The sequence below is a fragment of the Lolium rigidum genome, chromosome 7, assembly GCF_022539505.1.
Source record: "Lolium rigidum isolate FL_2022 chromosome 7, APGP_CSIRO_Lrig_0.1, whole genome shotgun sequence".
Classification (NCBI taxonomy): Eukaryota; Viridiplantae; Streptophyta; class Magnoliopsida; order Poales; family Poaceae; genus Lolium; species Lolium rigidum.
Window position 1 is genome coordinate 330890077 of NC_061514.1, and position 18519 is coordinate 330908595.

Genomic DNA, 18519 nt, shown 5'->3' on the forward strand with positions numbered 1-18519 from the left:
CTTCCATAATCCGTAGCGCCTACGAAGTGTGTTCGATGAAATGACTCTCGCTTCCTTTGGTTAGTTTGATAGGGCCATGGATTTGTACGCGAAGAACTCGGAAGGTCACAAGTCTTTCGTGCTCATGCATTGCTATGGCAAGCTCAAAATGAATGAGAAATGGCGGCTGACACGCTTGTCGCTGTCCAAGGGGAAGGACGCCATTGATCCGGACGCGCCGCCGGCAACTTCGACAGTGGCGTCCCATCGGCAACAAGGCTGCCAAGGCCGCCTTGGCCCACGCTGCGTCGTCTGAGAAGACGCAGGCGTCGATCACGAAATGCCTCGCCGACGTCTCCTCAACCTTTATCTCCCGCGACAAGAAGGCCGACCAAAGGTGGACCGAGCTGCTCAAGAGGCAAGAGGAGAAGCTGGAGCTCAAGAAACGCAGGGACGACATGTCCCTGCTGAGAACGTCGACAGAGGGAATGTCTCCCTGGACGCGAGCGGCGCACAACTTCTTCAAAGGTCAGATCCTCGACGACATCAAAGCCAAAATGGCGGCGGCGGACGCGGTGGCCCTGGCCGCGGCATCGGCGGCAGCGGCAGCGCAGCAAGAGCAGGCTGACGCGTCTTCTACTGCTACACCTGCGTCGGCCTCTCGCGTCGGCGACGGAGCAGACGCACCATGCACAGCAACAGGCAGATCGCGACGAGGTCACCGTGCTCGACGGGCCGGCGTCGACTCAGGATACGACGCCGTCGCCCAACCCCTTCCCCTTCTTCTAATTTGCATGCACCACCGGTCTGTATGATCGCGCGCCCAGTACTTTGATCGATCGCCGCTACTCTGATCGCGACGAATCGGCGGGAACGATCTCTTTTGAATGCATCTACTTGAATTTCTGATTGGGGGCGGCGTTTGGGGGACGCGGCTGGGGAGCGACGTCCCCAAACGCGGTACGAACGAAACACGTTGCCCAAACGCTCGATCCGACGCGGTTTGGGGGACGGTTTGGGGGACGCGACTGGAGATGCTCTAAGGATGTGCAAAAAAAGTTGGAGGCAGTTAACCAGATCTGCCTAGCAACACATCCATGAAACAAGTGTGAAATATTTTCATCTTCATAACAGAAAACACATGAGTCAGAGGAAAATTTGAACCTTTGGAGGTATATGCAATTTCCAGATTGAAGGAATGAAAACAGGGGTCACACCTCTATAATACTATACTAGATTTAGAGGTGCGCCTTGGCGCACCGTCCCGTCAATTTTACTTCGATTTACACTTTGTATAATAATAATAAAATTAGGTAGCTAAATGATAATACATTTTTAGATTTTCCAAAACGAAGTCAATCAAATGAAATTAGGATAAAATAAACCAAATCATCAACCAAACTTGCTTATATACAATTAGAGAAATAGAGTCATATATTATAATAATTAACACTCTGGTTTTTTCAAGAGCGATAAAATTAAGGAAAGAACAACAAAAGCAACATCTACAGAAGTCTATTTCAGCATGGTCTTTAGAGGTCACGGCGTAATTGCATTTACTGGGTAAACAGAAAAATTATCAGGTGATGAACGTAGTCAAACAGCAAAATAGGCAAGGCCGGCGCGAGGCAGGTGCGGTGGCAGCATTCCGGCAAGGTCGTCTAGCTTATGTCAAGCTAAGCTAATTAATAGCATCCCTATCGTTCTGATCGTTCTGAAGAATCATTCGGTTCACTAAAATTACAGCGATCCATTAGAAAAGATGAACTGTTGGTTTTCAAAGTGTATTTCTCTGATTTTCCTTTACTATGTACATAGGGTACAAAAACACTGTTAAAAAGGAGAGATAACATCATTGTATTTGTGTTCTGTCATAAACTCCTCTAATTTTCCGTGACTTAATGCGTATTGATTAGACTGTAGCTTGCTGAACTCTTATTTTCCGTGACTTGATGCGAGCTGATTAGACTGTAGCTAGCTAGCAGAGGGTCTTTTGTCCTAATTCTAATTAAGAATGGTTTGTGAATCAGAATTTTTCAGAGAACTTAAAGGACACATTAATTTAAGCTCTGAACCTATCTGCTGAACTTGGCCTGGGAAAATTTCACCGATGCTCATAACCTGAAGCATTCTCTGAATTTTTGTATATCAAATAGCTGCAGCAAACGCATATAGGAGAAATGCATGTACAAGCAACCTTATCGACCTGTGAGCTCATCCATTTATTCAATTGCATAAGCAGCAGGTTCACTGCTTGATAATTTATTTGTGCTGCTAGCTGCATTGTAGCTGAAGTAGCATGGATTATGTGCAAAAAAATGCCAGCAGTATATCAGAAATCAGATTGTAAGCCAAACTGCAGTATGATCTCGCACGGAATAACTCAGATTATAACACAGCATCATCTGCAGTAACGATGGTTGACCAAAACGAACATAAAACTAATTATTTCCTTTCAGAAATTTACATTCACCAACAATTTGACGTTCACTTGTTTCTTAATTTTGTATTCACCTACACATGCACATGCTAGTCAAGTTGGTCAGGATGTCGCGGCCGCCTACCTGGACAGGACAGTCTACCAAAACTTCGTTGCAGGCCGATAATTGTGAGGGCCACCGAAATGGATCTCGTCCTAGGCTGTTGTTGCTAGGATATGGTGTCCTCCTCCGGTAGTGTCTCCAACTCTCCATCGCATAGCCTGGCAACATATCTACAAATGAAAGAAAAAAACGTAACCCGATCTCTTATTATCTTGACTAAAACATATGACAGACATAACTTCCAGACTGTTATACCTGATTTTGTAATAATGTCGAATTTGTGTGAGATGAGAATGAGAGCACCTCTTCATATTCCTTTGTTATAATTTCCTTCCACTGCATAAACTTCTTAGCTTACTTTGGTTTTATTTCCAGATCAGCTACTGCAAAACTAAGTTCCTTCTCTATAACATGGTTTACTTCTTATTCTTATGAGAATTCGACTGAAGTTGTGTCGCACAATTGCCTCTTATCCGAAACATGTTTCCGTAGCCTTACGCTAATCACCCGTGATGCACACAGTTCAGAAACAACATAGCACAATCAGAATTTACAATACATGATTCATCCATTTGTAGTAATGCCCCTTCAAGTAGCTTCTATATGTTACTGAACTTTCAAATATGATTTTTAAGGCTATAAACATAACAGACCTTAACATGCTCAGAAAACTTGTATAAGAGCAAAATGAAACAATAGTTACCAAACTATGTCACTTGCGTATAAGAGCAACTGAAGTAAGACATGTTCATTTCGGTCTTATTTGCACCATGCAACAACCATTCATTTTACCAGGTGACTTAGCTGCTTATATTGTGCATTTGATATAACATTAAGGAGTCGTGGTTTGAATCATCCGTTTTACTATGAACTACAAATTCACTATGTTAGTCTCTACATAAACCTGGAAATGGAATATTGTCTTTTCGCTCAGAATTTATGCTTAGTAGCCACGACACAGGGATACTTAATGGTAGGCGCAGGCCAAGGGAAAACAATTCGATTACCATCCTCAGAGACGCGGAGGACCGCGGAACACCGCAACACCTTGGTGACGGCGAGCACTGGCTTTGCTTGAAGCTGCACATCCTCTGAAGCTGCGTTTTCCTGCAATCCAGCGAAAAAATTTATGCGCACAGGGCAAGATTTATTCAGCAGTACAATGCAAAGTTGGCATCTGCGGTGTAATATAGTACACAACAATGGGAGGAAAACCATCTCAAACTCCAGGGATTTTCTCCTAAACTAAATGAACTGCCTCCGCAAGCTTCTGTAAACTTTTATACCGTGAATGAATGAGCGTTTTCCTCTAAAATAAAGAAACTTTTGGATGAAACAATTAGCAGCCAAAACAAATAGTAAAATTATCAATTTGGATTTACGGCATGCTGAAATACTTATTGAACTGGAGGTAATAAATCTAAAGGAAAGTATGTAACCTTTAGATGCGTAATTCATGTTGAGCTGTGTCATTGAGGTCCAAGGGCAGTGCTATGGAGGAGCTAATCCAAAGACTCGCGCAATAAGATTTTTTTGCTACTCATTACCTTTTAGACTAATTGGTCTAAAAAAACAGAATAAGAGGCGTGCGAACTATCATGGCGTATCACTCATTTGGCGATGACCCATTATTCAAGTTTGTAACTCCGTATATATAAATAGGTTATATCATATCATGGCATACCATCTCAAAGGAGCTTAATTCATCCAAATTCATCCAAGATTCTGCAACCATGAATATACTCATTTTCCGGTTACTCTTACAATTGGCAGATACCATAAAATTCAATGAGACCTTGCACTACTAACAAAGGAGTTCAGTAATGAATGCCTAAAAATAATAGTAGTGCATATAATAGTTTTCAGTGGACCACACTCTTAGATATAGTATTTTTGTTTCAATGGAAGCCTGCTATGATCATTTTGGCAACATATTATGATTATATAACTTCATAAGCAATTTTTGCAACATGTTATGATTGTATAATTTCATAAGAAATTTTACAAAGATATAAGAGCAGTATGTTTCACCTATATATAGTGGACCACGCTACTAACAAAGTCAATTAGCCCGTGCTACAGTAACCTGCTTAGCACACGGTAAAAAAAAATTGTGCCATACGTGCTGATTACAGCCAAAAAGAATATTAAGCTCACAGGATAATGGATCTGAACCATACGGACTGCTAAAACAGTATGCAAGGACTTATCACATTTCACCATAAGTGTTCTGTATTGTGCAAGCAAATGGGTGCAGTCTGAACGGCTGGCATGGGAACACATCAATGCTTCAAGTAACATCTGTAAGTAGAAAAAAAATGAAGCGATAACGTTAATTAGTATATACCATGTGAATACTAAGAAACATAAGTTAATCATCTAAGCAATTAGCTAATTATAATATGCTATAAAGCACAAATAATGGAGGTATATATGCAACAAATACAAAGGAATGAAGTTATAAAGAAAACAGAGGTGGATTGTATTATTCTTTTTCAGATGAGCCAAATATTCATATAATTCTAGCTCTTCTGTTGTAGGAACACATAATTATAACACAAAACATCGGAATGCACAAATAAGTGATGGAAATGGGAAGGTACTGACTTTCTAAAAGTGCTTGATTAGACTAAGGATGTATAGCTCTGAAAATTAGGCAAATTAGCACAATGCAGCCGTCAGCCATAGGCTCTAGTGATGCAACACAGTGACAGGAAAGCACTTTTGAAAATAAGTTTTGCACCATACATAGTCATTCATTGAAGCAGTCAACCACAGGTCAACTAACCATCACATCAGATACAAAACATTAACTACAATAAACAAAATTAGCTGCAACAGCAGGATCTGCAAGACCTACCATGATGAATAGTAACCAGATGTGCAAGAAAAACAAAACAGATCAATGCAAGTATTACACACATCTAGAGAAGCTCAAAGCCGTCTTTTTTTGGTGAACAGAAAGCCATCTAATATAATTAGAGAAGGCACTCCTTAATGTACTCACCTGGAATGATTGTCTTCACTCCAATATCTCTCTGACGTACTCAATAATTAAGCTGCTCTCCCCTTGCAGTCGATGACGAAGACCAGTAGTTTACCTTGAAAAATTAAAGAATACGAGCCATACCAGATATAAATAGGAAAGACACATTACAGAAACAGAGTACATAAAAAATGGGCCCTAAAAAACTATAACATATATAAATAGATATTGGAAGGTAGATACGAAATGTGTTTGCAATACCTTAATGCACAACTAAACTACATAAATTCACGTTGCCCCTCCTCGTGTACCTTTGCGCATCTTCTGGTGCCCATTGTTGGCCACTCCTCAACCGATGGTCAATGTAAATTGCAAAATCGGTTGGCATTCGATCAGCCAATCTTTGGCCTGAAACAGAACTGAGAAATATTCAGGTAAAAAGTTTGAATATGCAAGAAACTGAATAAATATCGTCATGTGAAAAAAGAGGCAGGAAAGGGATGGTAGGGAATTGAGAGAAAAACTTGTTCTTTGTTCGAAGAGCAGACATCACCACCGAGAGCAACCCAGCAACCCACCGACCACAACAACACCTGCATGAGAATACAAAATTTCCAATATCAAACAACTGTAAAGCAATAGATGTGGTTGGTCTGAATGGCATGCCAAAGCAACCAGCAAGGAAAATTGCAGCATTGGTAGTCGTCCTCCATATGTATTTAGAAACCTGAGAATTGCAGCATTGGCTAAATTGTTTTCATCGCTTAGCTTCCAAGATCCGAATTCACCTTCAAGAAACAAAAATGGAGAAGACCAATCAGAAAAAAATATCCATAAAAACTCACTCATTGATAAACTAAATTCTTTGTAGCATATGCCATCAGGATATGCCATATATCTGTATCATCTAAAAACTACTCTAGTTTAATAGTGCCTCATTGTCCTTTGTTCAGATTGTGAGTCACAAATACATACTGTTAGCAAATGTGTATGTATTCCGTGCCAAAGAATGGATGAGAAAACTGTAAGCAGACCCTATGAGATGTTCGAAGGAGATTCGCTGCATATATACATTAATTAATCTTATCTTGGCTTTTCATCAAACAACTTCCTTGCACAAGTAAAAACAGATCTGCACAAATCAAAATGAGATGTTTTAGGGGCTAAATCAAATAGCTAGCCACCACTATTATTCCAGCCTCATGGAGAGAAGTCATTTGAGAGAGAGAGAGGAGAGGGAAAACCTCGTAGATCGGGCAGAGGAGGTCTGGCCGTTGTGCTGTTGGCCAATCTTGCGCAGCTGGTGGTCGTCCGGCCGCCAAACCGGAGCTAAGCATTGCTCCTCAGATGCGACCCAAATCTTCACCTCACCTACGGACTGCACAAACCAAAATGAGATGTTTTAGGGCTAAATCAAACAGCTAGCCACCACTATTATACCAGCTTCATGGAGAGAAGTCGTTTGCGAGAGAGAGAAAGAGGAGATGGAAAACCTGTAGATCGGCAGAGGAGGTCTGGTCGTTGTGCTGTTGGCCGGTCTTGCGCAGCTGGTCGTCGTTTGGCCGGCCAAACCAGAGCTGAGCGATGCGCCCCAAATCTTCGCCTCACCTATGGACTGCTGCGGCAGCACGAGGTCGGCGGCTCGTGTGGTTCCCCCGCGACGTTGACGAGCTCACGCTCGGGAGCGAGGGAGCTCTACCATGGAGAAAATCAGGGGATACGGTGGGGGAGGAGAAGGGGACCCGAGGAAGTTGAGGACGGAGAAGAACCTCTGCACGTCTCTGTCTTGTTCAGCCCCAGTACGCCACCGGGAAGTCGAGGACGGAGAAGATCTTGCGCACATCTAAGCCATGAGGAGGCTCCGCTGTCGTCCGACCGCGCCACTGTCGACCTCACATCCTCCACCGGCAAGGGCCAGCTGACGAGAGCACAGCGAGGGTGAAGCGAAAGAGATGAGGGGAAAGCGAGGGGGACGATCCTCGGAGGCGACGGCGCGCGGGCGTACACAGTGAGAGGTCCTCCCGTGGGCTAATGGTGCGCCGCCAGCGAGCCGCCCACACCGACCACCAAAGGAAAGGGCGAGTCTACCCCGCGCGGAGAAGATCTTTTCCACGGGCGGCCCGAGGCGAGCGCAACCATAGAATGAGCCGCAGCGACTGATGTATGGACCCGGACGACTGTGGGGCCCACACGCACCCACACGCGGGTAGATCACCGCCAGTGCATGGCTTTCTCTAGTGCCAGGGGCAACGGTAATAAACGCAGGCGTGCTCTCCAGCCAACCAGAAGCAGCACTGCTGCCACAAACGAATGGCGGAGATCCAATGTCTGCCACCCACTATAAAGATCCAACGGCTCACGAGCTGAAATCGCTGTGATGCCCCCTATGGGGGGCATCGTTTATACCTTTAGATAAAGAGCTTGTGGAGTACACTTGGAAATTCAATTCGGCTCCCAGGTTCATATTGCTCCCTCTACCAAGAAAGCATATTTCAAAGTGTTGAAAAATAAAATTCTACATGTACATCTTCACAATTCAACTTTTTATCTAGCAGCATACACTCCCTTACTATCATGCTACTAGATAAGAGAGTCCTCTGCAGCAGTAAAGGAAACACCAAGTAAAATCTGCTCTAATTCATACCAAGATTTCAAGGAAACACTTGGAATTTTGAATTGTATGCAGTGTACATCTCAATTCTGGTAAATAATTCTCAAATAGAACGACTTCTTTTGTCTTGTTTATGATCCTGCACCTATTGGTTTTCAGATCTGAGCACCACTATAGCAGTTTGTAGCATCAAACTGCATGTATACCGAGTTAAGAGATGCTGAATTTGATATAACAGTCAATCTTTCTGTACGACACAACACAATGATTAAGATTTGCATGTTTCAGACATCTCATGTCAGCACTTCACAAATAAATGAGACAACTCTCCTCAACCTTAATGACAAGATTCTTGTAGTATTACTTATTGTATAGCTGCTAGAACTTTCCCTGATAAACTATATACTCCCTCCGATTCATATTATTTGACACTAATATAGATGTATCTAAATACATTTTAATTGTAGATACATCCATTTTAGTGACAAGTAGTAATAATATGGATGGAAGGGAGTAACAAAATTTAAATCTCAGGACATTTTGAACACGGTACAATTCTCAACATTCAAAGTACATGACCATAATCCTTAGAATGATATCGTGGAATTATGAAGCAAGTGGAGGAAGTACAAAATAATGAGCCAGGCCAATTGCCACTGCTCAAGGTAAAAGGCTTCTGATGTTGCTGACTTGCAGATCGCATATAAACATAATCCTTAAGAATGATATCGTGGAATTATGGAAAGTGGAGGAAGTACAAAATAATGAGCCAGGCCAATTGCCACGACTCGAAGTAAAAGGCATCTGATGTTGCTTACTTGCAGATGTAACCAGGTTGTCTGTTGTGCATGATGCACCCAGCAAAGAGCATGGGGGATTTCAACAGCAGTTTGATCATGTTTGCACAAAAGATTAACCAGTTGATTATCCTCTACCAATAGGATATTTTGTAGGACACACTGAGACCACAAAACAGGCTCAAAAGCACTCTCAAACATGATATCAGTACGTTGATAACAGGAATGAGAACAAAGCCAGCACTTACGAGGGAAGAGAAAATTGAGCAGCTAGAACATAGATGATATTGAGAAGGCCTAGGAACTAACAGGACAACTTCACACATTAGTGAAGCAGCACAATGTAGCACAGCAGTTTCAAGCAAAAATAAAGAACAAATCTCCATATTACTTTGTCTAGGTTCGCACCACATGGATTCATAGTTGACACGACAAAATATAAGGATTCTTAACATCAAACCATCCATGTTCAATGGGGCACAACATAAGATAGGTAGATAACTAGAGGTACTCAGATTCAAGTATCAAAACTCAACAGCACCAGAATACAATATAAGTGAAATGCAATCTAATCTTCCTCCTCGCCCTCGTTCTCAGCGATGTTGAAGTACCGGAGCTCGTACACATTGCGTTCCTTGTTGGCTGCAATCACACGGAGCCAGTCCCTCACGTTGTGCTTCTTCAAGTACTTTTTGGTCAAGTACTTGAGGTACCTGATAAGGCAAAGAATAATGTTATCAGACTAAAAAGTGATAAAATAACACAATTGGTTACAAGATTTGTATTGGATAACGAAAGTGATAATCAATCAACCACTCAGGTATTATCAAGTGGACTAAATGTTCAGAAAATGATGTTCAAAGTGTTCTAAAAAGTAAAAAAAAGCTGGACTGACACTGAATCGTGCAAGCAAAGTACTAACAGTAGGGTTCATGACAATGTGAGCTAACATTCATGTTCAAACTACTGTTAATGCTTCAAAAATACTCTGATATTTGGAAGGACCATTTGTAGAAAGGTCTAACTATAAAGCGAACCCTATGAGTAATCAAGAACAAATGAATGAACCATGAAAAGATAGTTCTGCAGTCATGTTGTGGGGAATTGCCAACTCGGCATGTGTAAGCAATGCAGAACTTATACAGCATATATAGCATTTGTAAGTACTGCATATACAGCATCAACCAAAACAAACAACCTATAATGCTCAATAACATTTACATTACTGCAAAAATGTGACCAACCATGTGACCGGAACAGGCCCGAGCCTCCTTTTCCTAGTTAGAAGTTCGTACATACAACAGTACTAGATACTAGCAGCGCAGATAAAATAAATAGTTAGCATATCACTACACAGATCATCACGAATTCAGAGACTGCAAGCATGTATGTCAGAGCAAAGGAACAATGGGATCTTGGAGCGTGGAAGACGCTTATACCTCTTGGAGAAGTTGCCGTCGGAGGTGACGGTGACCTTGCTCTTGTCGCGGGTGACGGTGACGGAGTCGCCGAGGTTCCCGGCCTTGCCGCCGGCGACCTTGATGCGCTCCTGCAGGAACTTCTCGAGGGACGCGATCTCCATGATCTTGTCCTCGACGGGCTTGGTGCAGTCGATCACGAAGGAGACCGACCCCTTCTTCTTGCCCTTGGCAGCCGCCGCCGCCGTCGCCGCGCCGCGAGCCATCTCACCTTCTCTTCCTCCTCGGCCTACGCTCGGGCTGGTGGTGGTGGTGTGTGTGGCGGCGCGCAGGCGGCTAGGGTTTAGAAGGGCGAGGGAGAGAGGGGTCGCGAGCTATATATAGGCCTTGTGGGCTGCCATTCTCGCGGGCTGGCTAGTTGGGTTTGGACGATTAGGTGGGCTTACAAATGGAACAGGTTGGGCTGAGATTGGACCGCTGAACACAACCTGGGTCCTGTATTTGACCAGCCACGTGTTGTTTCTCACCCTCAAAAAAAAGAAAAAAAACAGGTGCTGTTCTTTTTTTACGAAAATTTCATCGATCTATTAATAATCATCAACAGCAGTGCAAAGATTCCTAAAAGTAATAAAAATTACAAATAGGTCAATGGACCACCTAGCGACGACTACGACACTAGCGCGAGCCGAAGGCGCGTCGTCGTCATCCCCCGTCCATCACCGGAGCTAGGCAAAGCTTGTCGTAGTAGAGCTTGTTGTAGTAGATAATTATGCTGCGTCTTTGGCATGATTTCTTATGATTGGAAAGGACAATTTTGGAATCTCTTGAAAAAATGGAAAATGGAAACTGGAAGATGTTCGGTTGGATTGCAAATGGCTGGACCAGATCAATCCTCCAATTGTTCCATGCATTTTGAAAAGAAAGGCCCGCTCCGTGCTCTGAAAAGTGGTACTCCCTCCGTCTTATGAAGTAGATGGATTTAAATTTTGGTAAATCTTAGACACCTTCCTCGAACGGACTTCGAGGGAGTACTTTTGGCCTGAAGTTGTACCTTTGAGGTTTAGTTACGAGAAAATTTCAAAAAAACATTTCAGTTTGATGCTATTGGCATAAAAGATATGTGACGGGCTATATATCTTTGGAAAGTACAATCAGTATAGCAATCTTGTCATCAAGGTTGTTAGGTTGAGGACTGTTTTCTGGGAAATACACTTTGGCTCATAGGAGCATATGCTCCCATTATGTGAATCCATATTATAAAGTATTAAAAAATTCTAAACTAAATTTTTACATGTATATCTAGACATTTTATGTTGGTACACAAGTTTTCAAAAGAAAAAACATTTTTCTGTGGCTCCTTAAAAAAGACAAATTTTAATGCTGTAACACGACTACATACAGAACGGCGATTTACACAAAAATAACCCAAAAGTGGAAGAAAAGCACAGACTAACCCTCCGGCGAAACTATTTCACCAATCTAACCCTTTTGTGTGGCGCCCCTCCCAGGGGCGCCACACATGCCCATGTGGCTCCCCTCCGCCGGCGCCACCGACCCAGCCCGACGTGGCGCCATCGACGCCGAGCCGGTGCGCCCATCCGACGTGGCAGGCATGTGTGGCGCCCCTCCCAACGGCGCCACACATGCACTTGTAATCCCCAAAACATACCGTAAGACAATTCCTCCGGGACTTAGCCGTTTTGCGAGGCTCGATGTGTGGCGCCGATGCCACGGGCGCCACACTAGCATGTGTGGCGCCGATGCCACGGGCGCCACACATAGAGGCTCGCGAAAACGGCTAAGGACTTATCGTCCGAAGCCCCTGGATGTTTTCGACCCAATAGTTGATATAGGTTGGCATGTGTGGCGCCGATGCCGTGGGCGCCACACAGTGCAGTGTGGCGCCACTGTGAAGGGCGCCACACACTGACTTGTGTTAAAAACTTGAAAAATCCTACCAAACTCCAACAGTTACGAGTACAACATTGGACACAACAAGTAGCAATTTCATGACATACACATATAACACTTCATAGGTCACATTGTAGCACGTAGATTCAAACAACAAGTAGCATTAGCAGACCATGGTTCGAAATGACATAGGGTTCACAAATCGATACTTATGAAGATATAGTTCACAACAACACGGAGCACATCCTAGTGTCGTCCTCGACGTGTCGTCCTCACGGCTGCTTCCGGACGGCCATCCTCTTCGTCCGTCGCCTTGGCTGCTCCTGCCGCTGCCGCTCCTGCCGCTCGTTGCTCCCGCTGCTGCTCCTGCTCCTCCTCCTCCTCCTCCTCCTCCTCCTCCTCCTCTCGAAGAGAACGGCTCGTCGTTCCTCATCCTCGACATAGCTGATCTCCGCGGCGGCCCGTCATCCTCCTCAGTGACAACCTTCTTTCCTCGGTTGACATAATCTTCCGGAGTGTACCGGTTTGGAGCCTTGCCCCTTGGCTTCAACTGGTAAGCTGACCGTTGCTTGGAGGTACGCTTCGGAAGTACGCCTTGACTCGGAATTAGGTCGTCCTCGGGAGGAATCTGCACAAACATGAACACATGAGATTACAAAAGTTGAAATTAGTAAGAACATGTTTCACAAGCAACAAAATAGTCCATACATGTTCTTCGAAGAGGAGGATGTAGAGATTTCGCCTTCGCGGCAACCTAGCAAGTTCGCTAACCGCCGCATCTTTCGTGCGAGTGTTCTGCGTTTTGGAACTCACGGTTACAAAGCCACCGTAACATAATTGCGTACATTCAAAGTTGGTGATCATACCTTAACGAAATTCCGCAACGGTCCGACAGGCTTTTCATCCGTGTGGCTCTGCTCCCACACAACCTCGCACTCCTCGACTGTTTTCTCGGATCTCCTCCCGCTCGTGACAAACATAGCATACACAATTTAAGCGAGCACATGGCAATCTAGATGATGTACTAGTTAGTGAGAGAATCCATTACCACGAAGTTCAGCTCGGAAGCAATAGAAGTCGATCTCCCTCCGTGAGCAAAAGTGTCGTGCTGGCTTTGCCCAACCTCATCGAACCTGGATGGGGTCGTCCAAGATCTCTTCACGATACGCGCGCTTCACTAACTCGATACGCGTGTTCTGATGGAACCACTCGAGGTAGTTGTTGAAAGCGGTGAAGTCGTGAGGCACAATCGCTCAGGGCCGGCATTCCGTGCCGCTTCCAAGCAGTGTTGGAACGCTGTGATGTGGCCGCTATGATGGACTGGCCAATTTGTGATCTTCCTCTCGCGCTGCCTATCAAGCCTGCAAGAATCAACAAGTTAGTTTGTACCTCTTCTATCAAGAATCTTCCATCGCATGATTCCGAAGTTTACCCGTGAAGCGCCTTGTCCGTGTCTTGCCACATTGGTGGGCACTCCGATACAGCCCCAAACTGTCTCATCACTCTTTGCGGCTGGTGGTGTTCAACAAGCCACATGCATATGAGTGGGCAGCGCATACGCCAGAACCGCGCCTCCTCCGTGCACTTGGGGTTTAGGTCAGTCATTGCCGCGCCAATACGGTAGTAGCTACCATATGGCTCCCATTCCACCTGCAGCATACAATTATTTAGTAGATGCCAGTAGAATCAATCAAAACTAGGATTGCAACTCCGCAGTGATCGGTTACTCCGCTCGGCGGTAAGAGTGTCCAACTCCGCGAGTGTACTGCCTGTACATGATCATTGGATCGCTCGTCATCTCCGAGACATTGTCCCAAAGGTATGCCCAAGTGGGCTCCCGATCGAGAAAGTGAGGGAAATGAGGCCATGGCGTCTCGTTGAGTACCCTGGGACGCCCAACCGATAGGCGGTCCCAGCTCCATACGGAAAGTAGGAGCATGCATCCACCAATACCGCCGCTACCCGTCTTGCTCCCGATCCCGCGACAAGCTTCGTCCAAGCTGCGTACATAAGATATTTGGTTACTACTTTGTGTAGCGCACTACTATAGGAAAATAGTACATAGAACAAATCATCACCTGCCGGTAGAGGTAGGCAAGTGCCGCTGTTCCCCAACTCCACCGGGCGTCCAACACCGTAAGCGCCTCGACCAACACCAATGGGCCAGCTTACCCCCACCGTCGGAAAGAGAGTCCTGGAAATCATGTACCATAAGTACACGCGGGCGTACGTCCTCCGAGTGTCCTCGTCGGCCTCTATGGGGCATTCTCGCAAAGTTAGTTCTGATCCAAGTGAAAGACGCGCCGGCGGGAACTCTCTCCTTTGGATTTTCTGGCGGCGGAGGAGCCCTGCCAATAAGCCCCACCATCTGCTGGCGCCACCCATCAGAAGCTGTGTTCATACACAGTGGCTCGCCCTGAATAGGTAGTGCAAGGATCATGGAAACATCCTGCAGAGTAGGGGCCATCTCGCCGGCCCTCAAGTGGAAGGTGTGAGTCTCCGGCCTCCACCGGTCGACAAGGGCGGTGAGTGCCGAGGGGTTCATGTGTGGCCCCCCCGGCTTACAAGGGATATGAACGGCATAAGACCGGTAGGCCGGATGAACTCCGTGTACCTCTCGTCATAAGGTATATCCGGTGTGCCATGGTAACGAATCTTCAAAGGGTGAAGATCCGTTCCCCTCTCCGTCATATGAACAGCCCGGTGCTCCCTGTCGTACTCTTCATCCAGAAGCCACACCATCCTACATGTATGAGCAACACATACAACATATTATGAGCCATTCATACCAAATATGAGCAACACATACATGAGAATATATCCAAATAAGCCATCACACATACATTCCTAACAAATATGAGTTATTCCATCAAGAATACATGAGAATATATCTAACTTTCGAATCACATATACATCACACATACATGAGAGTTCATATCCAAATACATCACACATATGAATTTCGTAAGACATACCATTCCTAGGCACATAATAGACATATGTAAGACAATAGAATGCATTTGCTAAGCTCCAATTTTGCCTTTCACCACATACATACATAAGGATTTCAACACATACATGTAAAATTTCATTCAACACATCTAGGGTTCCTACATATCTAGGGTTCCTACATATCTAGGGTTCCTACATATCTAGGGTTCCTACACATACACATTCAACACATACATAGCCATTTCAAATCTAGTTTCCATGTCTAGGGTTCATGTGCAAATCTAGCAAGATCTATGAAATTAGTGGATGAATGTGAGGGATTCGAAGGGGATTACCTTGAGGAATGGATGGGGAAGAGATTGGCCGGTCAGATCCGATGAATTTGTGGCCGATTTGTTGGGGGAGAGAGAGGGAGGAGGAGGAACCGCCGGCCGCCTTGGGGGAGAGAGGGAGGGAGGAGAAGAAACAGAGAAGAAGATGGTCGGGCTGGGCGCGGGCGCCACACTTAAGTGGATGTGTGGCGCCCGTGGCATCGGCGCCACATATGCTAGTGTGGCGCCCGTGGCATCGGCGCCACACATCGAGCCTCGCAAAACGGCTAAGTCCCGGAGGATTTGTCTTACGAGTATGTTTTGGGGATTACAAGTGCATGTGTGGCGCCGTTGGGAGGGGCGCCACACATGCTGCCACGTCGGATGGGCGCGCCCGGCTCGGCGTCGATGGCGCCACGTCGGGCTGGGTCGGTGGCGCCGGCAGGAGGAGCCACATGGGCATGTGTGGCGCCCCTGGGAGGGGCGCCACACAAAAGGGTTAGATTGGTGAAATAGTTTCGCCGGAGGGTCAGTCTGTGCTTTTCTTCCACTTTTGGGTTATTTTTGTGTAAATCGCCCGTACAGAACATTTTTTTGTCTTTTTTGTACACACCACACAAAATGTTATTTTTCCACGAAAACTTGTAAACGAACATAGGATGTCACAATGTATAAGAAAAAAATTATGTCAGATCTTTTCTGACATTTCTAAAATTATTTTTTATTATTTTCTATAATGGGTGCATATGCACGCGTGTGCCAAAATGCCACCTCCCTGTTTTCTCATTTTTTTTTCTCTAAAGTGCTGACTGTTATACTGAGTTCAACATATCTACCAGTCCCATTTTATCCTCACGATCCTTAAAATAAATGTTGTTTCAAAGTTTCAAATGAAAAATTGCACCCAAACAGATGTGTTGCGTCCACGTGACCCTTAATTTTACTTACAGGGGTCAGAAAACGAGGCGCCCCAACCCGCATATACAAGGATTTCGCGGCCGACCCGGCGGTGCCGTCTATATCGTGAAAGCCTTTGGTGGGAAGGAACACTCAGCCCGCGTAAAGAAATTTCAACCCGCCACAACCAAGCTGCTTCGAAAGTTCGAATGCATCTGAAGGCCCATTTCGAAAAAAAGTTGCATCGCCGCCGCGCGCTGCATTGCATCCCACCCACTCATTTTCGATTCCAACCGGCAGAATCTTACCCGTCGCACCCATTCCCCACTCGTGGGAAGTCGCCGCTCACGGACCCTAGTCATGCTCGTGTCGGGGGTGCTCGTGGCCGCAATGGTTCCCACTCGTAGCTACGGGGCGACATCGAGCTAGGCGGCCCATCCTGTCCGTGCCAGAACAGTAGTTGTCTCCCCGTCGCTGATTTGGCTCGCACCGCCACAAATCGACGGCGGTGGTTCTTCATTCCCCACCGAGGTATAGATGTTTAAGGATCATTCGATTTTTTACATAGGATTTATGTGCTACCGAATGTGTCAATCTCTTTTTGTGAAGATTGCTGAAGCTTGCGAAGACAATTTACTCATCGGAGTAACGCAGCCAGCCTAATTGTGTTCAATGACTATCAAAAGCTCCCTGCGGCGATGAAAGTCGTTGCATATGCATCTCGTCCGACTACGCCGATGAGTACCTACGCATTAACAAAGTCACGACCATCGAGTGTGTGTGTAGGTACGCTAAGATCATGCTTTGTGTCTTCGGTCCGACATATCTCCAGCTCCCAACAAAGAGGATACAAAAAGGTTGATGGTGATGAATGAGAAGCCAGGCGTGCTTGGGAGTATTGACTATATGCATTGGATGTGGACGAACTACCCGAAGGCATGGCACAAACAGTATTGCGGAAAGAGTGGTGATCCAACAATTATGCTTGGAGGCAGTTGCTTCCGATGACTTGTGGATTTGGCATTGTTACTTTGGGTTGTCGGTCCTCTCAATGACATCAATGTGTTGCATAAGTCTCATCTTTTTACTCGGCTAGCTAGTGGTGATACTCCGGCGTGCAACTACATCATCAATGGGCATGATTACACGATGGGCTACTATATTGCCGATGACATATATCCTCCATGGTCAACATTTGTGAAGAACACTCCACAACCAACAATAACAAAGCAAGTTGAATTTGCCAACACATAAGAGGCAATCCGAAAAATCATCGAGAGAGCTTTCGATGTTTTACACACTAGGTTTGCAGTTGTTTGATTCTCAAAAATATGATCATTGAGAATGAGATGGATTTGAACTTGGAGTTCTTTTACGACAACGTTGGTAGCTGTGTGAAGCCAACAAGAAATACGGATCATATCCAAGCATTTTTTGAGACATACCGGCAGATTGAAGACTCTGGAACGCATACCTAGCTTTAGCTTGCTCTCATTGAGCACCACTGGTTGCATGGGCAATAGTGTGTTATTTATATTCATTTGATTTCACATTCATCCATGTGTGAACCATATGTCCAAACCAATCATTATTTGTTTAATTATTTGAATTTAAACTATTGATGTAATTTAGATTATTGGTGTATTATGTCATGTTTGAAACATTCGTATTTTAGTTTATATTGTTGTTACATTTGTATTTTATTATATCCTTAAAACGTGTTTACCGCGTCGTTTATACGTGTTTTAAAGCCTATGGATAAGATGCAAAATAATTGTTGTAGTGCTATTGAATGTATATTTTTCACAACATATATGATCAGTGGCGGAGCTTGCCAATGTCGTGTGGGGGCAAGCCACAAAATTGCATGGTCTCGGTGCAAAAGGCTAAAAGAAATTCTACTACAAGGCTTGCAACAAAAATGCTTCACTATTTCTTTACAAGATGGGGAGGGGGCGGTGCCCCCCACCCACCCACCCACACACACACACACACACTTGTACATAGCTATGCCTAGTGGTTGTTAAAGAAAAATTTCATGGTTTTATGTATGTAGGCTCATGTAATGTAAGAAGAAAAGAGGAGAAAGAAAGAATGGATGCAAGTATTTATAT

General features: G+C 44.8%; 1 protein-coding gene across 1 annotated transcript; it reads right to left on the reverse strand.

Annotated features, from left to right (window-relative positions):
• Positions 1-9339: 9339 nt before the first annotated feature.
• On the reverse strand, positions 9340-10647 carry LOC124676003 (60S ribosomal protein L22-2). Its single transcript, XM_047212087.1, has 2 exons — positions 10356-10647; positions 9340-9629 (listed from the first exon to the last, which is right to left on the reverse strand). Exons 1-2 carry the CDS (start codon positions 10598-10600, stop codon positions 9485-9487), a joined length of 390 nt encoding a protein of 129 aa, XP_047068043.1. The 5' UTR covers positions 10601-10647; the 3' UTR covers positions 9340-9484.
• Between the last annotated feature and the right edge of the window lie 7872 nt (positions 10648-18519).

Excerpts from the sequence above, each read along its gene's own strand:
- LOC124676003 (XM_047212087.1), bottom strand. The coding sequence starts at position 10,600 with ATGGCTCGCGGCGCGGCGACGGCGGCGGCGGCTGCCAAGGGCAAGAAG. Across the intron at positions 9,630-10,355 it reads GACGGCAACTTCTCCAAGAG|GTACCTCAAGTACTTGACCA; the intron begins GTATAAGCGTCT and ends TTGCCTTATCAG.